The 26,380-nt window shown below is 32.0% G+C and overlaps 1 protein-coding gene across 1 annotated transcript in view; it reads left to right on the forward strand.

Annotated features, from left to right (window-relative positions):
* The window catches only part of LOC121119349 (macrophage mannose receptor 1), a 33,386-nt gene that overhangs the window by 1,746 nt on the left and 5,260 nt on the right, over positions 1-26,380 (forward strand). Inside the window, exons 5-21 of the mRNA XM_071889163.1 lie at positions 1,790-1,819; positions 2,514-2,669; positions 3,988-4,212; positions 4,275-4,436; positions 8,086-8,304; positions 8,371-8,571; positions 9,393-9,614; positions 10,908-10,946; positions 11,008-11,394; positions 13,154-13,549; positions 14,445-14,630; positions 17,381-17,649; positions 18,932-19,047; positions 20,682-21,167; positions 22,435-23,476; positions 23,864-24,199; positions 25,811-26,003. Of these exons, the coding sequence (XP_071745264.1) occupies positions 1,790-1,819; positions 2,514-2,669; positions 3,988-4,212; positions 4,275-4,436; positions 8,086-8,304; positions 8,371-8,571; positions 9,393-9,614; positions 10,908-10,946; positions 11,008-11,394; positions 13,154-13,549; positions 14,445-14,630; positions 17,381-17,649; positions 18,932-19,047; positions 20,682-21,167; positions 22,435-23,476; positions 23,864-24,199; positions 25,811-26,003 (4,665 nt within the window). The remainder of the gene's footprint in view (positions 1-1,789; positions 1,820-2,513; positions 2,670-3,987; positions 4,213-4,274; positions 4,437-8,085; positions 8,305-8,370; positions 8,572-9,392; positions 9,615-10,907; positions 10,947-11,007; positions 11,395-13,153; positions 13,550-14,444; positions 14,631-17,380; positions 17,650-18,931; positions 19,048-20,681; positions 21,168-22,434; positions 23,477-23,863; positions 24,200-25,810; positions 26,004-26,380) is intronic.

Genomic DNA, 26,380 nt, shown 5'->3' on the forward strand with positions numbered 1-26,380 from the left:
TTCTCTGAACATTATAATCTCCTTTAAAAAAGTGTACAGGGATACATACCAATATGCATCGAGAATAATTCTTAGTCATTTACTATCTTTATTTTTTCTTTTAAATGAAGTAGTCGTTTAAAGTCAAAAAGTATGTTATTAAAAAAATGATCTTTTAAAAAATTGCCCTAACCATTTATTAAGGCCTTAAAAACCTACATGAAGATGTTAGCAAAATCTAATTTTTGGTTTGAGCTTGATTTTTTGCAAAAAATTAAAAAAAAAACTGCTATTCAAAAAAAGAAATCAAAAAACCACAGGCATTTCCAAAAAATGCAATTTTTTGTAAAAAAATAAAATTATAAATTAAATTTTAGATACAGTTTTTTTTTTGGAAATAATCTAAATTATTTAAAACAACTTCGTAGAAAAATTTCAAATATTCATAGCTATTCTGAAAAAATTTAATGTTTTGAAATTTTTTTTTGAAAATCTAGAGCTATTCAGAAAAAACTGAAATTTTTTACATCAAAAATTGTAAAATTAAATTTCAAATATTAAATTTTTCGTAAAGAACTTCAAAAATCTATTGCTTTTCACAGACAATTTAATTTTTTGAAATGTTTTTTGAAAAATGTTATTCAATTTTCAAGTAATAATCAAAAATTCCTTAATTTGAGAGGGGCTACAGCCCCTTTCAGCTCCCCCCCCCGTTAGAGGCCCCAGATTTATTATGTACTGGTAGGAGTACCCAGTAATGTTCTGAATTATTTGACGTCGATGAGGAGATAAAAAGAGAGGTGTACTTCACTTGAATAATATAGATTTGTATTTACTTTTTCTTTTTTAATATGACAAGCTGAGCTTTAGCTACACACACTCGTTACTACAACTCTTCTTAATTCACATTCATTATTTTCAATGTTATGTACGCCCACTTTTCTGGAGAGCGTGCTAAGCTTTAGCTATCCATGTTCGTTGTTTAAACTGAGTCATCTACAGAGAGGCCTATAATCAAAATAAAAAATAAAAAAACTTTTTAATTCACTAAAACTTTCATTAAATGGTTGTTTTAATACATTCCTATATTTTCTTTTCATTTCAAAACTATTCATCAAAATCATCTATCAGGAAGCTGATACTAACAAACGTCTTAATTCTGTAATATCAATTGTCTCACTCCCATCTTCTCCGTGTGTTCTTTAAAAAAAAACCATCTCAAGCAATAATGCTTACTTACCACGATTACCTATTAAATAAGGAACAAAAAAAAAAGAAGAATAGCAAATGCAACAAAAAGTTTTTCCTTTTCTAATTTTTAAAGATAGTTTTCTGTTATCCTTATTCTTTAATTCTTAAGAAAAACACCTAAATGTAAAGTTACAGTGAGTGACTGAGAGTAACACCAATGATTTCTTGGGGTGGTATAAGTGTAAGTCCTTGTTAGACTCAGATTATAGTTTAGAATCGATATGGAAGTAATTCCTACCTGTTTTCTTGCTAGATAAAGAGAGGGGCTTGCGTTTATTTCCATCCTGTCATAGATGCTTATAGCTAATGAAATAAAACACCATGCAGCTAAATTGCTCTCCGCCCAAAAAATATTTTTCAAATTGTCAGGGTTACCTCGATAATTTTGGTTCTTTCAACGTAGGAGGAGGTCATAATTATAATTAACCTGGGACGTATTTGAGGATAATAAAGTTACATTTTACAATCCCCCCCCCCTTTAAAAATCTTATTTGTTCCACAGATATACTTATAAATTGTGTAAATAACATTATTAATCATATCATTTATTGATTCAAAGAGTCCCAAGAAACAAGACAGCAAGATGCAGGTAAGAAATCATTGCACTGTGTGTTATACCGGGTGTTCCATTGAAATCCAAACACTTACTAATTAAAAATTAATTAAAGTTCATTCATATTTTGATATATTAAACCATAAACAATTGATTAAAAAACAAAACAGACCTGACCTCTCTAGTTTACGTACAAGTCCAGAAAATGACAATTGAACGTGATCGACAAATTTCCAATCATGCACTCCAAGCAGATGGGCGTCTCCAAGACCACCATCTATGTCATCAACAAGTCTGAAACGTCGTAGAGGAAGTAGGGCTCTGTCAAAAAGTCCGAACTGGATCCATAGGAATTAAAGAAAATAACCCATGCCAACAGCTCAAGTCCATGAGGGCACATGCAAGAGAACTCGTGGTTACACACAAGACTGTTTAGAAAGCTATCAAAAAAGTGGGGGGAAAGAGGTATCAGGTCTTCTACCACCACCTGGAAGCTATGATAGTAGTAGCTAAGGGCGGTTATATTAATGATTAAGAGGGCTCAGAACTACATCTATTTATAGTATTAATTTTACTGAAATTCTATATTTAATTCTCTAAAACTTTTAATTTTTGTAAACTCCTGTTGATGTTTAAAATTGAAAGTGTTCAGATTAAAATGAATGAACTACTCGGTATTTAATTAATGTTCCACTAACTTATTCCATTTATTTCATAACACATTATTTAGTTAAATGCAATGACGGATGGATAGAAACTCACAATCAATGTTTCTTCTTTTCAACAGAGGAAGTTTCCAAATATGAGGAGGCCGAACTTAAATGTAAAAAACTCGAGTCAACGCTTGCTATTATTCGGAATGAATACGTCAATGATATTGTTAAGAGTAAGTATTTATGGATAGAGTTCTAAATCCTGAGCATGTACCATATGTAAATAAAGAAGATTAAAAATCAACATGGTAACCCCAACATTTTTGAAGAATGACTGGGAAAAGAGAAGGTTAGCGGTCGTGACGATTCATTAGATCTCCTCCAAGGTGCTGCTACTACGGATAGAGAGGGAGGAATAAAATAAACAAAGACATAGGGGCAAAGTTAATTGAAATACAAGCCCATACCATAATGCTTTTCCACTTTAAAATAGCTGCATGTTATTCAAAGGCAAAAAATCGCCGAACACGCAAAATGCTTATTACAGTTATACCTCTCACAAACAATCTAAACATATTATTTAGCTGAAAATGTAAATACATGTTTGTGGCGAGTGTAATCATAAAAAAATAAAAAAATCGAGCTTACCAAATGAACGTTGCCTGCAAAATTTGAAAAGTCGCATTACCTCCAATTTATTTTAATTCAATTTAAAATGAGAGGATTTATTCATATGCTATATGTCATATGGTAAATTGATTAGTGTTATTTTGTAGAAAAATATTTTTTTAATAATTATATTAGTTAATGATCGTGTACACAACAAAGTAGAAGAATACCCATGGATTGACATAATAATATCAGACAAAAAAAGTTACCTTCCCACAGAGTTGCCTGCTCTTGTCTGATATTATGCTTGTTCGTCAACCCATTACAGACTTTCCACATCGCCGGAATGTCTTGCAAGAGTTCATGTCAAACTCATAGGACAAGTTATCCACGTATTAACTATTGTAGCCTTCAGTGACTCCATATTTGTTTGTCAAGTTTAGTTGATTTCCCTATCCATTGAGCCTACTGAGCAAAGTCCACCAAATTCAAATCTGGCGAGGAAGAGGGACATCTATCTAGCCTCCTGGCCTTCATTACCTCTGTCATTAAAGGTGGCTTGGGATCCTTGTATACGAGGAAAATCCCATATCGCCCTTTACTGACCTCTTGAGGGTCTTAACAACCACGGAAAAGTCGTTGGCGATGCAATTGATCGATTTGGTGCGTTCTTTCTCCAAGATGGAAAGTAACTCCTGATCCTTTTTTAAACTGCCCCCTTCACTTTCTGCTTAGTTTTTTTATGCAAAGAGAATGGCTGAACCAGAATGTCAAAAAATAATCACTACACCTTTTTTATTCACGCGAAAATTAACATTATTTGAGAATTAATGTTTCGCCGTAGAACCCTCTACAAATATTGATCACGTGGTCTTTGTTTAGCCACTTTCATTATTGTTATTCTCTATGACATCTCATGGCTGTATTTTCTTCTTCTTTCAGATCAAATTGGAGGGACGGCATACATTGGACTAATAGCCAATAAACCAAAGTTGTACTTTGAATGGGCGGACGGAGCAGTATTAGGACATGGAGACTTTACATCTTGGGATACAAATTATCCAGTGAAGAATGATACAATTTTATGGGTGGAAATTGATAAAAATGGTAAATGGAGAAACGTGGGTTTTGAGGAAAAGAAATTCTATGCTTGCTCCAAGTATAAAAGTAATCTTAATAGATCGTTCTTTTAAAAATACTAATTTGAAATTCTCTATTTAAACCCATAGTTAATTGCCCAAATGGATTTTTACTTTTTCAAAATCAATGTTATTATGTTTCAACGGACTCTAGAAACATTGACGAAGCAGAGAAGGATTGTGAAAGTCGTGGAGTTGGCGGTGCATACTTGGCAAATATTCCTAATAAAGAAATAAATGATTTTATTGCAAGTAAGTGAAGAAGTTAATCGGTAGAGACAATAGAATTCTAGATACATGGAATAATCACGCATGCAGCTTATCTTACTTTTCTTCATTCCCTCTTGAAGGAATGGAGTCAAAAATGACGTAGACTCCTTTGCTCTTCTTTTTTATTATTTTAGCCAAACACTCCTTTTAGTTTCCTCTTATCTGGGAGTAAAAAATATGCGGGATTATTCCAGATCTCTGGAAATCCATCGTAGATACGTAAATGATAACTTTCTCCCGGTGCCTGTAAAATAATAATAATTGGATAAATTGCCAGCATGCTCATTCCAGAGTAATATTTTTTTTTTTTTTTTTTTTTTTTTGCTCAATTTACAACTAATAAGAAAACGAAAATATAAAAAGGGCAAAGAAAGCTCTAATGTAATGTCTCGAGCCTAAGTTATTTGCTACAGTCCAGTGTTTATATTGGTTCTTAGGTCTGTCAGAACTTAGTAGTAGTCTTTAACTGTCGGTCCTTGGAATTTTTCATACAAAATTCGATGAGTTATTAACCTAAATAAGATTATGTATAAACAAAGAACAGTGGTCATATCATGCAAAAATATTAATGTATAAATTATAATTAGTGATGTGCCGGGAACTTATTTTTGCTACTTGAGTATTTTTGAGTTTATATTTTAAAAAAAACCCCCGTGGACGCCTCTGACTCTACCAAAAAAAAAAAAAACTGTCCACGCTAACAAATTCGTCAGTCAAATAATCTTATTTTATATAGGACTATTGAAAAAAATTCAATTAAAAAAAGTGTTTCTTTCCCCTTCTCTAATTAGTTATAATGAGATTCGCATTATGAGCTGGCTCAGATGAAGCAGCTGTCTTCCTTTTGTGAACGCAAAACTTTTTGAATCCAAATAAAATAAAGTATTTTTGTGAGAATTTACATGCTTTAATATTCTCAAAAAAGAAAAAATTATAGAATTGGTTTTTATCAAAATCAGATAATTAACTTAGGAGAAAATTCATTTATTTTAATCGTTTTGGTTGATAAATAGAAGTGATGATACCATAAAAAAAAAATCAATTTTTTTTTGAAAAAAAATTGAGAAATTTAATTTTTTGGTATTAAATTTCAAATCCTAACATTTTTGAGAAAAAAAACTATCAAATATACAATTTCATAGTTAATATTTTTTCTAAAATCCAATACTATTAACGAAAAATTTAATTTTTTGAAAATAGTATTTTAAAAATCCACATCCGTTTACAAAAAATTATTTTTTTGAAAAAAAAAAATCCAAACTCCATAGATGATCAGAAAAAATTAAATTTTGTAGGAAATTAAATTCAAAAATCTACAGTTGCTCTCAAAAAAATTCAAAAATTAAATTTCTTTTGTAAAAAGCCAAAAAAATTTAGTTTGGGGGAAGGGGTCTATTTTTTTCATAATTAAGAGAAATAATAAAATAGTAAATACCAGTAATTCTTAATAATAAATAAAAATAAATAGATCCCTATATGCACCCAGAAAAAAAAAACCAATTTTGCCATTCCCGATTCCGATTACTCGTTCCATCACTATTAAATATAGATCGCTCCCTGTACATGAATCCCCCTCGTATTAGGGGTGTACTCCTACCCAAATTGAAACCGATTCGGATAACATCATTATGAACGATTTTGACTACGAGATATATATAAAGGAATTACATAAACGAGTAACAAAATGATTTCTTTTTTATAATGTTTAACTTTTTATTAGTTCAGACTTTACGAGAAAATACATAAGTATATCAATCATAATTATGATTACAATATGTTATAAATAATTGGAAATTGAAATTATTTAAAAAAGTTAGTTATTTTCTGTGCTCAGAAGTCAATTTATTCCTCGTTCGCTCATATATATTGCTCAAAATACTGAATGGATTTTGATTTTCAATAGATGGTCCCGAATTTTGTTATAGAGGTCTTATTATAATTAGATAAAATTGCACTAATTAAACAGGGGAAGAATTAGGGGGGAGGGGGAATTATGTATAAAGGAATATATGGAAATAATTGAATTTATCTATGAGCGCCGAATCAAAAAACTGATCTCAGTATTTTACTTAGTCATCTGAATTCTAAAATATTTGGAATTGTAGTAATTCGGGACCATTATCATTCAGAGTCATTTTTTACCGTTAAAACAACCCCCAAATTTAATGTAATATTAATCAAAGTAAGATTTTGAGAATAAGAGATTGGAATAAGGGTATACTAGCAAATAATCAACATTATTATTAGATACATTCAATTATCTATGAGCTCACGGACTTAATAAAGAATCCAAAACTGATCTCAGTTTTTCTCTCAGAAGGCCCGTTTTAATTTTCGAAATCTTTTTACAAAAAATTATTTTTTTGATGAATACTGGGAATTTTTATTTAATTTTTTTTTCAAAAATTTTCATCTTTACAATTATTTTGAAAACAGCTGTGGGTTTTTAATTTTTTTTCAAAAAATTTGGATTTTTTGATTTTTTTCTCAGTCATCTGAATTTTGAAATATCTGGAATTATAGTAGTTTGGCAATATATTCATTCAGGGTCATTTTTTACCATTAAAACATTCCCCACATTAAAAGCAGGATCTAGATAACTTATATAAATATATTTTTTATGATTATACAAGTGTTTATATTGTTTCTGTATCTCGTTCTGTACCCGATATATTTCGATTTTTAGGCTTAAAAATGATGAAAAACGACACTCTTCTTTTGAGCCTTATATCTTTATTCATAATAGATTGTGATGAGAAATGTTATAGTTATATCAGGGGTCGGCAACCTATGGCACGTGTGTCACTGTTGGTACGCAAATCAGAACATATTCCTGTGGTGTACCATTATTGTTGATAGTGGCGCACTCATTGATTATAAATGTTAATGTTGGCACTCCATGTCTCAAGGGTTGCCTTCCCCTGCTTTATATTATAGAAAAATATCCAATGAATAATTTGAAAAAATTATTTATAAAATATGCATCTCTAATAATTTTTGATCCATTGCCATTGCAAGTTTGTCAGCATTATTATCATATTTCCCCCAATTTCAATGCCAATTTTATGACGTCATGCCTCGTAAAAGGAAGATCGAGGCTATGAAAGGAAGATACTTCTAGCTTGATCATCCATCACAAGAAATTTTTGAATTCAGATTCCGAATTCTACAAAGGACGATAGGAGGAGAATTCATCTGAGGAAATCTACCAGGCCTCAAAAGGGAGTCAAATGGACTATTTCCTTGGGAATGAGATACCATGTTCGAAACAATAAATTGATCCTTTCAGATGAGTAGAGAATTTGAATGTTTGAAAATGGAGTCACTTAAATAATACAAATTTGAACAAAAATCCTTGGAGATGCATATTCTTAAATAGAATTGTTTTTAAAGGCCTATAGTCTTAAGCGAAGGTTAGGCGTATAGACTAACTGATCCTCACTTCTTTTTATTGGTTGAACATTTGAAATAATAATTTTTTATATATATTTTTTTGCTTAATAATATATACAATTAAGTAAGCAGGGTTATAGGTAGAATCGGCCCATTGAGCCCAATCGGTACACCCCTACGTAGTTTTAGTTTTTAATAATTTACATAATACCGCAAAATTAATTCCTTTGGTCCCTAGAACAACTCAAGGGACAAATCACTTTTTTTGGATTAACTTATAACGGTGAAAAATTTGTTTGGTCTGATGGAGGTGACATAAAGGAGAATGATTTTGTTAATTGGAGTGAAGGGATGCCAAAACCCAATCTTGGAGCGTGTACTGCCTTTGACGAAAACAAGAATTGGATAAGTACTCCATGTGGGGTTTCACAGAAATATGTCTGTGAAATTGCTCCTCGTAAGTAGATTTATACATAAAAATATTGTTTCTTTCTTCAAAACCTTTATTCACTTATACATCAAGATGAGCCCCCAAGTCATCATTGCAATTTTGATGATAATATGAACTGGCTTGAAAATCCGTATAATGGCCGATGCTATTTGATAATGAATCGAAGACGAAACTTTCAAGAGGCTGATGCAGAATGCAATGTGCACTCAGAACAAAACAATCAAGCCAGGTTGTTATCAATTCATGATCCCACGGAACAACAATTTATCACAAGTGAGTAAATGCTTTCCACAAAATATTATGTCATCCAAGGCCAGTTTTAGAGAGGGGCACATGTATCATCTTCCCGAGCTCACCCCTCTACTTTTATTTATAAAAAAAATGATTGTATAACATTAATCAACAAAATTTCAACTTTTTAGGTACACAGTATGAGAGTAAGGATATTAATTTCTGCGTACGCATAGATATTTATCTATTAACTTATCAAGAGAGAGGGTATATAATTAATTTTATGTCGGTTCCTATTTAGGACTAAAGTTCAGACTAAGTTCAGTCTCTCTCTAGAACAGTTCAGTCCTGCATATCAGCATTAAAACTCATAAAATTTTTAAAATTTTGTCCTTGATGGCGTTACTAAACTTTTTTTTTTTTTTTTTTTTTTTTTTTTTTTTACTGTTCTAGTACTGACAGTCCAAAGTACCGACAGTATTAAGGACCGATCCCAAGAACTGATAGGAGCAATAATAAGACTGTAAAAGTCTAAATAAATAAGGACCAACATAACACTATTTATAACTCATAACTATCCTTATTTTGTACTCTCAAAAGTATATTTAAGTTTAATAAAGTGAGGGTTAAAAGCAATTTCCTCTACGAGCCTATGTAGTGGCTATGTTACAATTTGTTTAGCCGCTGACTATAGTTTGCAGGGGCATGCTCATTGCAGTTTATTTATGTTATGAAATTCCTGAGAGAACAGGATATCGCCACTTAGTGAATGAAAAAATTGGACCTGTACATATATCTTAGCCAAGCCCCGCTAACACTGGCTTTTATCTATAATACTTCATTAATTATATTTTGTAACTCAGGCGCATTCTTAAACCTGGGTCATAGAGGATCGTATTGGATAGGGTTCAATTCTGAAATGGATTTTTATCAATGGACGGATTCAAGTCCCTTTAGCTATTCTAATTTTGTCAGTAATGATGTGAGTAAGACTTGTTTAAAACTGCCTTTGAGAAATGTATATGGCCATTGGGTTGACGCCGACTGCAATAATGAAAAACTTCCGAGTATATGTAGTAAAAAAGGTAATGCTTATCTAATTAATCAAAAAATACATAAGTATTGAGGGGTTTCATGCAATGTTGCAGGAACGTCCAGAGGACTATATTTTGGAGGTTTGGTTTTTGAACTTTTTTTTTTTTTAAATTACAATTTTTTGGAAAAAAATTTAAAACAACCAGAGCTGTTAACAAAAGAAAAAAAAATTGAAAAAATTTCTAAAATTAAATGGCAAATGTTTCGTAGAAAATTTCAAAAATCATGCATAAAATGTTTTGGAAAGAAAATTCAAAGCTATTTTCAAAATAATTAAATTTTTTAGAAACAAAGTTCAAAAATCCAGAGCCATTACAAAAAATTATAAGATTAAATTTCGAATAGAAAACTTTTTGCAAAAAAAAAAAATTCAAATATGAAATTTTTTGGAGAAAAATTCCACCATACATAGTTTAAATTAAATTTTTGGTTAAAAACTAAAAAAATTTAATTCAATTGACTGAAAAATATTATATTTCTAGTAATAATATTAAATTATTTAATTTGGGGGGAGCTATAGCCCCTAAAACCCGCCTACCGCGGACGCTTCTTGGGTCAGTCTTGTTGATTTCTGCTATTTTGTGAGAGACCTAATCAATCACGGGTTATATCAGTGATAACTATTTTTTCATTAATTCTCCGTTAATTAACATTCTTTTGAATACACGGTTAGTAAATTGGGTAAAAATACACCCCCAAAAAAATAGTAATTTATTTATATGAGAAATAGTTGAAAGATTATCATAATTACATATTTCAAATTTTCTTTCATTTTTTTACTATTTCTTCCATTTTGCAGACGTAATTGTGAATAAAATTACAAAAAAAAACATACGCATAACACTTAATTTTTACACTAAACCTCATTAAAAAGTTGCTGAATATACGAATAAATTTTAAACAAGGTATTATCAAAGTAAATAAAGAATGGCATAGGATCAGCATACTTAAAATTAACAAGTTTTATTCTTAGATACACGATGCATATACAAAGGAATAAGAAGCATTTTATAAATCTCGGGGTGTATAATATTCCAGTTCAGTAACGGAGGGTTAAAGTGTAGGAAATGATTTAATTGTTGTACGTCAAAATATATTCGGATTTTCATAATACTATATGAGACTGAAAAATATGGGTTCACGGTGGGAGACTGCGGTCTGGACCCAAAAATTGCTCTAGAAAAAATCACTATGTACCCGTCTCAACAACCCAAAACCATCCTTATTCGCAAATGATATTATAATGGCTTATAATATTTATATTTTTAATTATATACCTTTAGGCAAACACTATAAAGGACCTCCTCCGATTCCTGATGCAAGTAAGTTTTAATGTCATTAAGCATTTGGCTGAGTCATTACCACTTCTTTATCGAACCATAGATAATTGTCCAGAAGGCTGGCTCAGATCTGGGCATCAATGTTTATTTTTCTCATCCATCAAAGAAAACTATAATAATGCAAGAGCTAGTTGTAAAGCAAAAAAATCTACTCTTGCTTACATTTTGGATGAAAGAACAAATTATTTTATTCAAGGACAAATAAATGATGGCAGTGGAGATGCCTATTATTTCGGCTTGAATGATATACAAACCCAACATCAATATGTATGGCCAGATGGAACAATATTGAGTGGCTATAGTAATTGGGCGCCGAACGAGCCTAATGATAATCATCATGCTCAAAACTGTGTCGAAATGTTCATGGATGGTTATTGGAACGACAGAAGTTGTGATGGTGAAAGAAAATATATTTGTGCAACACAATATAGTAATTATTCTTAATGTTAAATGTGAATGTCTATGCGTGTCTTTGTCCTTCAATCACAACCAAACTAATGGATTGATTTTCCTGAAATTATGACTCCACAAACAGTTTCGGAAATAATTTTTCTGGCGTCAATGTCATGACGGCCTTTAAATAGCATTTCCTAGGACTTCACATGTAGTACAACATGAGGGCCGGGCTGTATTTTGAATATAGGAAGGGTTCTTTGATTCTGAAGGAAGTCTCGGTTGAAGAATTAAACCTGTCTGAGGGACCCGCATCTCATATACACCACCTGTGGACGAGATTGTATTCTGGCATATTAGAAGGGGCTCTTAAGTACTTATAAATGCGGCGGCGAAGCTGTTTCTTAATAATCAGGGAAACGATGGCGGAGAAATTTAACTTGCCTTGCGGCGAGCACTGGGGTAAATTATAGCATATTTGAAGGGTGAAGCTATATTTTGGTCCAGTACTTCACTTGTACAGTATAATGAGTGTATTTTGGGATATTTGGAGAGTTCCTTGATATTCAAGGAAGCGACTGCGAAACTGCAAGTTTCGCAGCTGATCACAAAATAAAGCAAACACTTCCTCTTTGAGTGAAAGAAGATATATAATGCCTATATATTAGTATAGTCATACTCATAAAAATCAATAGGAGATTAATTCATTTTAATTTCTTAATGACACAGGCAACACCTGACAGGCCTACTATAGTGCTTCAGTATAATTGAATGTCAACAGTTTTCCCTTTTGGATAACTTAATTTTCCAGAGGTAGCTTGGATTAGACACACCTAAATGCTAAGCCTACGTATGAAATTCTGCTCCTGGTTGAATCCATAAACAAAGAAATACATGGAGTGTGCGATGTAAAATCGCCGACTTAACTTTAAATCAATCTGGATTATTTTAGAGTGAATATTTGAAAATACCAGATTGTGCTATTAAAAGTAGTGACTATTCCAGTTAATTAACAACTAAAAAAAAGACTTTCAAAGATCAACAACCATTCAGGCCATAGATGTAAAAAGAAAAGTGTGTCTGATTTGATTCACACCCAAGTGAATCTCAAGGAGATCATGAATGTTGTTGGGTTCTGATTATCAATTATTCTATTCGAATAGTTGTCGGGTTTATATAATGTTGTTTTTATTATTATACAAATTTTATAATCTATTTTGTCCCTGGTTCGAATTCATAACATAGTAAGATTTTTTTCCTGTATGCATTGAAATTATTCCAACTTTAAACAACCAATTAAGTCATTTTATAATAATACACATTACGTATTTTGATGAAAAGATTCAAGATCGTTAGTTGAAGCGAGAGCTAAAAGTCTGGACTTCGCATCAGTAAACAATATGATCAAAACATTTAGAATATAAATTTGGTTCCGCACCCTATACAGTTAAGCCTGGTCTAACAGGCACCTGATTTTAGCGTGTTACAACACTAAGGGGCTATATTAAGTTTTCAACTTTATATTGTCTCAAAATCGGAAGTCTGGTCTTAGTGTACACCTTCAATTAGCAGGTGTGTGTTTTTTTTTTTTTCAGTTCTTGTCTGACCGCTTAATATAGGTTTATCTGTAATTAAATGAAACTTATTCTATTAAATAATTCCATGCGGGATAGTTCGTTGTAGAAAACCCCATAAAATCCGTAATCCCGACAGAGAAAACCAACTATCCCCCCAAATATATTTGTATTAGATACCTATAATTGAATTATTCTTTTTGTCCATTTCAAATTCCATAGATGTTTGTCCAGCTCACTGGCACTCAACAAACACCCGCTGCTTTTATACCTCAGATAATGATTGGGATTATGAAGAAGCTCAAAAAGAATGTACGAATAAGAACTCTTATTTAGCGAGTATTCATGACGAGCATGAAAATCAGTTTATTGCTTCCACTTTGCAACATCCTTCTCAGTCTTATTGGTTGGGTCTTCGAAAAGAAAAATTACATTCCGAATACGATAAATGGCTAGATGGAAGTGAAATTGACTATACAAATTTCGCCCAAAAAATAATGGAACTTCCGAATGAAGACAACTCCTCGACCTTTTATGGAGTTCATATGAACCAACAGGGATTGTGGAGGCCCTCGGAATCAACCACGAAGTCTCAATTTGTATGCTCAGCAAAACAAAGTAAGATTTTACACTATTACGGATAGGTCCAAGTAATATTCATAGGAGTAACCCGGTGCTCTTCCGGGTAAAATCAAAAAAGTGTTGGGATATGTATTTATATGGGTATTTTTAATATATACATCAGTAAGGATATGAAAATTATTGAAAACTTAGAGAGTGTAGAATCCCTACCTAAGATAATGTTAAACGACATATCTACTGACAGAGATACCTGCAGTGCTCTTGGCCTGTATTTTCAAGAATGAAAAAATAATTGATACGAGCAATAATATACTTTTCTTTCATGCTCGCCAGGATTTTGACAGTTTTCACATATTTATTTATCCCTATTGACAGATAGTTTTGAGTCTTGCCCTTTTGTAAGTATACTAGTATGAGCCTGCCACTTGAACGGGCGAATGGGGATGATAATGACAGTATAATGTGATGTAATGTTTGCTTAGAAATGCATAGATGTTTGTAACCTCATCATGTATAGAAAGATGATGTTGTCTTAAGTAATCAAGAAGAAATATTACGAAAATAATATATCAAATGTCACTATTTGGCTTTATTGAACAGATTAAGTTTTCATAAGTCTTCATGTGAATTACAACAATCCCAAACGAACCAACTGGCTAATGTAATCTTCCCTTCCCTTCTAATTTTTAATAGTAATGTGTAGAACAAAAAATGTTGCTGAGCAGAAAAAACGGAGGAGGAGGAAAATTCAAAAGATTTTTTTTGTATATAAGTGAGTACACAAAGGACTCATATTTTTGTAAATTTAAATACTATGTTCTACTCGAGCCCGAAGTACAGTTAACCATGTCGAAAAAGATACCATAAATCCATCCCTACATTTTTTATATTTGTATTATGTATTTACTTATAATTTAATTACACATTTTAGCCCATTTTATAACCTGTCCACCTGGTTGGAAGAAGTCTCCTTCTTCTTGTTACATTCTGATAAAGTTGGAAAAAACTTTCCACAAGGCGTCTCGGGAGTGCAAAGATAGAGGTGGCTATTTGGCTAGAATAGAAAGTATCGAAGAGGAGGATTTCTTAATATCATATATTTTCGATGAAAAGAAAGGTAAGATCATTTAGAGGAAAGATTTTTGAGTACATTTAGCAGGTAAAAATTATTGTTGAAACCGTCTAAAAAAAGACTTCAAACCATTCAGTCCAGCCCTAATAAAATTTTTACAATAACTACAACAACTGAAATGACGTAGTTACTTACTATTTATCAACCAAATTATACTTTTCCAAAAATATTTTAAGTTCCATATATAATGATCATGACCGGCTATTTTGCCTCTATAAGATCTTACCGTACGACAAGTTTTTTCGTACTTTGCTGTTGTATCTCAATCAGATCAAGTTTTAAAAAAATACAAGGTTATAACATAACGTATGTACAACTTCCACCACACTTTATAATAGTTACGTCATAGAATAATTTGCGTGTATTGTCAAAATCTGTTTTCTTGCCCAGCAGTCAGTCCGATACATCAAATTGAAAATTCAAACAATAGTATTGTCATAGAATATGATTGGTTGCGTGATTTGTCAAAATATGTCTGTCTTGCCTAGCAATGGGTACTGTTCATCGAATATAAAGTTATAGCAAGCCCGATTTCATGATGGTCTAACCTTGTATTTCTATTAACCATGGATAGGATTAATTATATAGTTAGGATAGGGAGAAAAAATAATGAAATGATTTATAGTGAATTAGTTCTTATACTATTTGGAGTAGTACGTAATTTGTTGTTTTGAAAAACATCATTCCCGATGACAAATTCCTCTTGATCAACACATATGAACTGTGACTAGTTAAAAAGCTATAATATTTATCATCATTGTAATTTGTATATCAATATCACAAGGTATTTTTAGCAACTCTTCCATTTTTGGACAATACTCGTATTTTAAATCCCTAAAAAATGAGGGATGGACAGAATGTAAACAGCTCAAAATCGAATATATATGATAAATCAATCATTTTGATATTATTTTCCTATTTTATTCTTATCCTTTCTATTCAATTAATCTGATGGAGATGGAACAGTAAAGTTCGAACCGACAATATAGTAACATAAAAAGGGGGCAAATATCTCCTCCAGGCAAAATACCAAATATACAACTATAGACAACTCTAAACGAATATGGACAAAAAAATTACTCTCGGCGAAAATGTTCCCGGCAAAATTATCGAATATTATATACATTTATCTGAAAATTTTTTATCGATATTTTATAATATTATCATTCAAGGAGTTGGTATACTCTTTGTCGCTTTGTTTACAAACTATTGTAAGTAAACAATATTCATGTCTCAACAGGGGGTGTCCATAGAATTATATTCTTGTGGAAGGGCTTGTTTTTTGTAAAAATTGTCATTTTGAAAATTAAATTTTTTGAAAAAAAATTTCAAATATTATATTTTTTGAGAAAATTAAAAAAAATCCATGTCTATATTAAAAAAATTAGATTTTAAATGTAAAATTTTATAAAAAAAAACTTAAATATGAAATTTTTTGGAGAAAAATTCCAAAAATCCATAGTTATTCAGAAAAATTAATTTTTTTTTGAAAAATATTATAGGTACAAAGTTAGTCTTCAAAAAATTTTTTGAAAAAAAAAATTCAAATACACTGAGCTGTTCAAAAAAAAAAAATTACGAAAACAAAATTTATAAAACTACATTTCAAAATAAGATTAAATAATAAATTTATCAGTCAACAATTTCAGAAAGTCAAAATTATTCACAAACTATTAAATGGATTCGGGGAAAATTTAATTAAATTTCAAACTTTCTATCATTGTGAATACCACTAGATATGAGATGCATTTACTAGCTAGTATTGTACAATTTTGTAAGCAAAATACAGGGACTACCTCCTTATTGTAGTTTTAGGGAACAAGAAAAATTCGGTTTCTACGGAGACTTTTTTGAATTAAAACCCTTAAAATGGGAGAAATTATTGTTCAAAATCCACTTTTTACTTTTTTTCTTTTTTGATATTTTTAGTATGGTTGGTTTTGACATTAAAAGAAACACATTTTATTCATCATAAATTATTTAAAATAATGTATGACGGACAAGAAACTTGTAAAAAAATATATTTATAGGGTAGTTTCTTGATTTTTTTAATTTGGTCATTTCAATACTATAAAATTTTAATAATTAAGTATATAGTTGTATAATAAGTAAGCCAAAAGTTTTAAGTCTGGGTATCAAATCAAATGCTTACTTTAAATCCCTACCTACTAAATGAATATATGGCATAATACGAACGAACTCATCAACAAATAAATAAAAAATTGTTTACATTAAGATATAGTTTTGTTATCATTTATTATCATTATATAAAAAGCACGACATCCGGACAATATACTGCACAATAAAGGATCTGAGAATAATTCCGCATTATGACAAATCTGCGGTGTTTGAAACAGCGTTATGCAGGAACCCTTTGTATTTTAAATTCAGTGCTAAACTTTTGCTGTCTGGTTTCTATTGTATAATAAAGTTTACATTCCGAGGATATAAAACTATTTTATTAAATTGATATCACTTTATAAACTTGGAAGTTGATCATCTTTTGATTTGTCAATTCATCTCAAGTAGCTTTACTCTGTTCATGTTTAGCTAATTTATCAATTTCTTCGTCTGTCATCGGCCCGTGTTCTTTATTGAACTTTATAATGTAAAAAAAGAGGTTAGTATGTTTTCCTACTGGGTCAACAATTTTTATTCTAGAAGGTTTAAAAAGCTCACATTTTCATTGCTCTCGTTATTATTCAGTCAATAATTATAATCTTTCATAATTAAAGCATTGGGCATTGAGCATGTTTGGATTGGATTGAAGACAAAAAAGAAAAGGAATCACTATTACACCTGGGAGGATGGCTCTGATCTGAGATTTTCAAATTGGGAGAGGAAATATCCGATTCAAAGCGAAGATATCAGCTGTGTTTGGTTGAATGAAAAGTTGGAACGCTTCTGGACAAATGTTAAATGTAGTTCACAATCCGCCTATATATGTGAAAAACCCCAAACAATAACTGAAAACCCTCCGCCTGAGGAAAGAGGATGTACTCATGTATGAAGGGCTGTAATGTCGGTGGGTCAGCACTAAAGGGTCGTAATTTAGTACAATCTAATAACACAAACTTTGAAAAGTCGATGCTAGAGGGTTATGTCGGTTGCAATTTATTTGGTTCAGTACAGTCATTCTTTTTTTAAATATGTCTATGGTTTATTATTTCATATAAGATATTTGAGATATATCTTTTTTCGAATTTCAATTACGGGTACTCCGGAATATGTGTGATATGTTATAGAAATGACCCATGCAAAACTTAACTGTCCTACAAGGTCATCTTTAGGTCACAGATCTCGATCAAATTATAAAGAAAGACAAAAACTCTGTACTTGGTGAATATTGATACTAAGAAATCATTTTTAGTTATTTTACGTTATATAATTTTGATAGACAATTTTCTAACCTATAAAAAGTATGACTATTTTTTTTCTTTCTAAAATTGTATTATTGAGATTTAGAAAAAAACTTTATTCTGTTTTTTTATGGGTTAACATAATATCTATTTTAATTATCTAATGCAAAATATTGATTAAAGCTTTAATTAAATTGTATTGAATAAATAAAAAAACCTTTGTCTCCTTTCAAATTTTGAATTAGACGTGCTACATAAAAGTGGTAACGTTGAAAAATGACATTCTACTTAGTTTATTTTCTTACCACCAGAAACACCAAACTCTACAACTCTAATAAAACATGTCACATGTCTAGTGATAAAATCATATGTATTGTGGGTAGGTAAAATAAACGAAAGCTAACAACTTGAAGAGAAGGAGAACAGCTTAGCTGTTATAATGTTTCATTGGATCTGCTACAACCAGCTGTGGCAAGGGGAGGAAAAACTAAAGAAGGACACATAGGCAAGAACTTAACTCTGCAACAAATCCTCAAAGTAAATCCCCTTCTTTTATGAGATCAATTGAATGCTCACTCAGGTTTGTGAATATAATTTAATATAGCAGAAAAAAAAATTTAACAGCTCAGGACTTAAATAATACAATAGACAACAGCCGAGTAGAAGAAAATTCAGTCAACAGATACCCAATTCCAAAAACAACGACCAACTTAAAAATACAAACGATTTATATCACTACACATGTGCCGCTTGCAACAGCCCTAGGTAGGAATGATTAAGGACGATTATTACAGGGTCAAAGTCAGTTGGTATGGGTTTATAAATTATAATTCGTATATACGTACTAAAACTGAGTGATTCATTATGCTGACCCAGTGATATGTAACCAAAACCTCTGTATTACGAACAAAATATATATTCTTCTAGGAACAAGTTCCTTACCAAGGTAATTGCTATGAAATTTTTCTGACCCAGAGAACATTCGACGAAGCCATCCATGCTTGTGCTGAAAAACAAGGCAGTCTTTTAAAAATCAAAAACATGTAAGTAACTAGTATATCCAAAAAAAACGGGGTTCTCAACCTATTGTAACTGCCTCATTTCGAGGCACGCCTTTTTAAATAAATGAATCAAATCCCTAACATCCTATTTATAGAACAGCTAATTATTTGTTCTCTGCCACTGTCAGCCTTAATGGCCAAAATACATATTTACTTAACCTCAATGAGACACTCGGACTTGCCTCTGGGTAATAATAAAATAAAGTCAATATGGTTTGATACACAGGGTAGTATTCAAAGTTGCTTACAGTTTCTTATTTCGGGGGCTACAGCCCCTCCACCCATCCCTATGCAGATGCCCCTTGATATGAATTGGTTGAGGCGAAAGTCTAGGAAAATTCGATACCTTATTTCGAAAAAAAGGGATATTGACTAGCAGACAGTATTCAAAATAAAGCAAAGTATATTTCTATGATTTGAAACTTCATACTACTGATAGTTCACTTTGCTTAATGATAATATAAAAAAAGCTTTTACCACTGACTCTGTTGCGTTTAGGTTGAGAATCCCTGCCATAGAGAAAGAAAGATATTGATAATACAAAGGGATTTAGACCAACAGTTCAGCATAGTTAGGATTTAGAAGATTAAAAACTCTTTAGGCGTGAACTTCAACTTTGACAAAGGGTATAAACAGAGATACAGGGAGATCTGCAGGGGGGTATGGCTGAGCCCCCCCCCCCGGATATACTCCATTGGATGCCCCTTTAATATTTAGAGATACGAGCTCCCCAACATACGAGTTTGTTTGTTTTAGGTACGAGAGTTAGTAACAGGACGCTAAAACTTCATATTTCTTAGGAGATAAATAGATTTGACTTACGAACTCCGTCTAAGAACAAATTAAACTCGTATGTTTAGCTATTACTGTATAGTGTTCTATCTCTGAGTAGAAGGCTGTAGTATAATTTTAACATCAACTAAAGGGGAAAAGTTTCATTAATTGTTATATCCAATAAAGTTATTAGCCTCTGAATGTAAGGGAAATAAACAAATGTGACGTTATTTTATACCCCCTGTTTCAGCTGATATAAAATGTATTTCTTTCTTAATGCTACAAATCCTTTTATAATTGGTGAAGTAAATAGTTCTGAGTGTTTATTTGTTTTATTTTGCCAATAAAATTAACATACTTAGGATTATCCGATTTAGATGGTTCCAAAAGGTTTTTGGCCAATATTCAGTTCCTGACCAATTGAATAAGTGCTCATTTACCTCGACTCAATGCTTCCCATTATTTTATTGACATTTACGACTTCCATTTTACCAGAACGGAATCGTTGGAACCACAGCTTTGGTTTTGAATTCGATACTGGTTTGAGTCCATAAACAGCACAAGTATTGGCCTCCAGCTCCAGGTTTTAACTTATAGGATGTATCAAGTTTTTTTTCTTTTTTTCACTTCCGTTTTGAAAATCTGTAACTCACAACTTGCTTCACCAAACACAAAGCTGTAAATGCACCTTTTTAAGTGTACGATTAAGCATACTCTAAGTTATTTTTATAAAATGTATTAATTGTGAGATATAGCTCCCTAAAGACATTTACCGACAAACGCTCATAACTTTTTACTTAACCTATTAAATTTATTTAAAATATTGAATATTGAATTAATAGGGAAAATCAAGCCATGCTTATCTCGATCATTCACAACACAAAAGGAGATTTTTTTTTGGGACTGAAATATGATGCAAACACATCTACATGGACTTGGCTTGATGACACCTCTTTAAATGGATATTCAAATTGGGGAGATGAGGAGCCCCAAATAGGAGACATAAATCCTTTGAATGTTTGTGCTATTATGACAAGCCAATCCTTATACACCGGAGTATGGAAGACAGCAAAATGTAATGATCAACATGATTTTATATGTCAATCACCAAGAAAAGGATTCACAAATCCTCCTGAACCAACGACCCCGCATACTACTATAGATCCCACCTTCAAATGTCCTGAGAATTATGTTTTCATCGATTCTTTATGTTACTATTTTTCTCCGTATAGGAGACATACTTTTGAAGGGGCTGAGAAGGAATGCTCGCTTATGAGAGGACATTTGGTTTCCTTCAAAGATTACGAACATGAAGATCGAGTTTCGGAGTAAGTAATGATCTCATTTAATTAAATACTAACCGAATACTCTTTAAGCCTTTGTTAGTTAACATCACTTTTTGAAGTACCAAGTGGTCCATTGAAATCTGAGCATTTACTGTCTAAATAATTCATTTAGGTTGAAGGATTGTAATTATTTCATACTACAAAATATATTAAAGCAACAAACAATTAAATAGCATATAAAAGAAACCTGAGCTCTCTTAAGTACAAGTCAAAAATGACACTTGAACGTGATTCACGAATTTCTATTCGTGCACTCCAAGCAGTTGGGCATCTACACAGCCACTGTCTATGCCGTTAGAGAAGAAGAACAATTCTGTCAATAAGGCGAATGAGTTAAAGAAAACAGCCCAGGTCAATACCCTCATGTCCATGGGGGCTACGCAAGAGTTTTACACCAGATGGTCCAGATAGATATCAAAAAGGGGGCAGAAAGAGACTTCTAAAGTTGTAGAGTGCACTTTTGACAGTAGAAATGAAAGAAACCTATCTACTGTATAGCAAAACTCTTTTCAATCAGGTTTTTTAACTCTTTTTGAACACTTTTGGTCCCCATAAAGCCAAGCTGCCAGCCCTTTTGACTAAGCCTTTTGAGTGTATGTCGAGGGGAAGGCTTATAGTGCCTTCTTCCAAACATGGAGGCCCTCAAAACTACTTTTAGCCAACACTGGAACGCCATGGCAAAGGACTACATCTTCAAACGGGAGTAGTCCTTCCTCCCACTGCCTAGAATTGCCGCTAAGGGAGGCTACATAAATGATTGATTAAGAGAGCTCAGGCACACATCTATTTAGTGTATTAATTTTGTTGAAATTCTCTTGTTAATTTAGAAATTATATCACTTTAAGGTTTAAAAATCAAAATGTTCATATTTTAGTGGACAACAATTTCCTTGCTCTCCATTAAATCATTGTATTATTCTTAGTGTTGTGTGGGTCCTAGTTTATTCAGTGGTGGTGTAGTCCAGTACCATCTTAGGACCGATCCTTAAGACTGTCAGTACTAGAACTGATATAAAAGAAATAAGATAAATAAAGCTGAAAAGCAGAACTTTATAAGTTTTTAGGACTGATATGCGAGACTAAACTGGGCGGAACAGCGGTGTTCAGTCCTAAATAAGGACCACCTCAACACTTGGAGCTCCCACTTTTGAGTTTATTCAGAATAATAAAAGAAAATGTGGAATAAAAATATATATATATAGATATTATCTAATTAATTAAAACTCCTTTAAACTTTAATCCAATTCCAGGGAAATATTATCCTTCTTTGAAGATCAGGCTTACATTGGACTAAGAGAATTTCCTCAACTTGGAGGATTTCATTGGTTAGACCCTTCTTTTCCCTATGGGAGCTATACTAACTGGGATGATGGACAACCAAACTCTTATGGTGGATCTCAAGCCTGCGTAAGCGTTCAGAAAAAAAAGTGGACAATGACAAACTGTATGAATGAACTCCCTTTTATCTGTGCCACGACTCCAAGCGCAGATCCCTTCCCAACCCTACCACCTGATCCAACTGTTAATCCTAAATTACCATGTGAAGGAATGGATAATAGTTGGTTTATGTTACCAAATCAAATCGAAAGTTATTGCTATAAGTTTAGTAGATTTGAAGAGACTTGGCACACTTCTTTGAGACAATGTAGAGATGAAGGAAGTGAGCTCGTATCCATTCACAACACTGAGCAAAATAACATACTTTGGCATATCCTCCAACATTTAGCTATAAAGGAGTGGTTTGTATGGATGGGTGTTAATGGTTTGAACGAAAATGAGGAGTACAGATGGACAGATGGAACTCCTATGAACTTTGTGAATTGGAAAGGTGATGACAGTGGGGAACATTCAAGCATGAAAAGCTGTGGGGAAATGTTGATCAGGGAAGGTGGACTCTGGCAAAAGTCTCATTGTGGAATAAAGAGACGATTTATTTGCAAAAAACCACAGCATGGTAGTTTTCCTTCACCTGCTCCTCCTATTATACCCAGAGGGCATTGCAAAGTGGGGCTTCCAGAGTACTTGGGATACTGCTATAGTATATCCGTCCAAGAATTTAACTGGAGTGATGCTCGAAAAAATTGCTTATCGTCAAAGTCTGACTTAGTCAGTGTTCACAGTATTAAAGAAATGTCCTTTTTAACCAGTAGGGTTTTGCCTCTATTAAATACATCTTTGTCGTGGATTGGATATCAGGATTTGATTCATGAGACAAACTTTGGATGGAGTGATGAAAGTCCTGTTGACTATACAAATTGGGCAGGAAATGAACCTGTCAGTGGATTCTCAATAGTAATTTCTTAAGATTTATGTCACCATAATTAAAATAGTGTTGGGTTTCGGTCTAGAAATAGTAGAACGGTTGAGACTGTTATAGTTTTGTAAAATCAAAATGATTCGGTCTTCAGTCGGTATGAACCAGACTCATAGAAAAATTCGGCCCGACCTAAAAATTACCCTTTTTATTTTTGAAAAAGACTTTTCGGTCTACCATTTAAATTTCAATATGAAGTTTACGACTGCTCCCTGGAATAAACTATTAATCCAGATTGCTATAGAAAACATCAATTGAGTTCGAACCGGATGAGAAAATTGGTCTAAGACAGAGTCTCAACACTAATATACATATTTATTTTATATACATTTCTAACCAGCTAATGTTGGCATTCTTATTTACAGAATAATGACTGTGTCGGCGCTTATACAAGAGATCCTCATAAAATAGGGAAATGGGCGAATATAAAAAATGATACAATGCTTAACTTTATTTGCAAGACTAAAGCTCAACCTTCTGTAACAGAAATGACATACAAACTACCAAAATGTAACGAAAATGAGGAATTTGATGAGTACGATGGGAACTGTTATCTATATGTTAAAGAACAAAAGTCTTGGTCAGAGGCTAAAAATTACTGTAGAAGTAAAAAATCGAACCTCGTATCTGTTCAAACCCTGCAGGAAAATTCCTTTTTAACTGCATATTTGGAGAATGACTCTTGGATAGGCCTTTATTTCGTAAGTTTACTATATTTTGCATTTTATGGGTTATTCCTAGAGGTGTAAATAAAAATCATGGCTTGGTTTCAGGTAATTTTGTCCCATGTATTTCGTTCTTAGAGATTTTTCCGCCTTTCTTTGTTTTGATATTATAGATTCAAACTTTTACGCTTTGTAGTTACTGTTAAGACCTTAATTTCATTCTATGAAGGAGTTTCTTCGAGCCTCAACTAAGATCATGATTATAATTCAATAATGACCCACAAGACCATGAGTTTCTTCAAACCACAGAGTGGTTGAGATAAATTTGGAAAATCTTTAAAGCCTTATAACTAACGAACAAGATGGCATAAAAACATTTCCTGTAATATCTAGTGTTGCAACTTTTGTAGAGGTACGTAGCACGCCTCGAATTCCTTTCGAGGTCCTATGTTTCATTCTTCGTGCTATTTATGTCATAACTACAAATCTTACGGCACACTTTTACTTCAAGAATTAAGATTCATTATTATGCTGATTGTCCACTGAAATTATAGTATTATTTAACACGCACCGATATTCAGTTTTTATTTACAGCTCCAGTCATTCCATATAAGATCTCCTATAAAAGGCAATTCTTCACCCAACCATCTCAAAATTTTGGAGAAATTTAGTAAAAAGTATATTTTTTAGGCCTAATTCCAAATCTATCTTCATAGATCCTGCTTAGGATCAAATTTTTGTATCTTACTAATATAATTTAATTAAAATTTCAAGACCATCATTTTAATCTAAAGAAAAATTGATCAATTAGACCAATGGCATAACATAAATTCAGATAGAAATTTGTCAACCAAATGCAAAAATGTGGAATGCCCATTTTTCTGCTCCTCTTTCCCTTATCAGTGTTTCAAGTCTTGATTAATTGAATTCAAATATCCCCTTGTTAAGTTATGAACAATTACCGACAATGATTGAATAACAACTACATAGTTGCAAAGAATTGGCTAACCACCAACTGATTTTGAAACTTTATTCTGTTCCTCGATCAAAAAATGACATAGCAAAAAAGTGCAATCCTTGTCAATAATAACATAAATGATTTTTTGGGGTTTACTTCGCCCTCAAGACCGATCATACAAATTAGCTCCTACAGGAAAGGTAGTGATATAAAATTACATAATACACTGGTAGAGGAAAGGCCGCATTGCAGGGCTCAATGGGGGGAATATAGAAACAAAGAATGGGGGTGGAAGAAAAGAGAGAGGGATGTAGAAAAAAGGAGAAAGAACACCCTCTTTATGAACTCGGAGCCTCCCCCTCCCCCCAAAAAAAAAAAATATATATATATATATATATCATAGGAACATGTATGTCATATATTATATATCTTCTTAATAAATTTGAAACTGATGTGTTCCACCATTTTGGATTCCATATGTGATAACACTAAAAACAGACTTATAAATATTGTGTATCTCTATAAGATTTCATTTCTTATTCAAATCCGAATTAGGTACCAATTTATTTGTATGCATGCCAAATTTAATTAAATTTTGTGATGTTGAGATGAAGAACGGTGGGTTATTTGATGTGTAATGATCGTAATATTTATAAACCTTTCTTACTTTTTAATCTTTGTTTGTGTAGACTAAGGAGAACAAAGAGGTGCAATGGACTGATGGGAGTGAATATATTTATGAAAGCTTTGAGTTGGATGAAATGTTGGATCCCAATATTTTAAATTGCGTTTCCTTAAATTCAGAAACTGGAAAATGGAATATAAACATTCACTGTGATAATTATGCTAAGAAGTCGTTTTGGTGTAGCATCAAACAGAAAAGTATTTAATCATAATTAATTAATTAGGGATGTGAAAAGGTCGAAGTCCCCAGAGTATAATAATTTTAAAAAATACAAAACATAAAATATCTTTCAATAGTTTTGTAAATAATTTTCTCTGTAATTTATTTTTTATTATCATTTTTTTTTTCTTTTTCAAAAATATAAAAGCATAGAGAACACCTATAGAGTGTAAGACAAATTAAAGATTGTGGACATGTGTTCCTACAAAATAAGTTTGAGAATTGAATTCAAAATTAGAAAATAACGGGTTTTTTATCAGAACTCGTATCTTGATCAATTTGAGAAAAGACATTGAATTTTCAAAATAAGAACGGACAATTAATAAGTGGCAACAATATATTGTAGATTGCTATC

The sequence above is a fragment of the Lepeophtheirus salmonis genome, chromosome 6 (assembly GCF_016086655.4).
Source record: "Lepeophtheirus salmonis chromosome 6, UVic_Lsal_1.4, whole genome shotgun sequence".
Classification (NCBI taxonomy): Eukaryota; Metazoa; Arthropoda; class Copepoda; order Siphonostomatoida; family Caligidae; genus Lepeophtheirus; species Lepeophtheirus salmonis.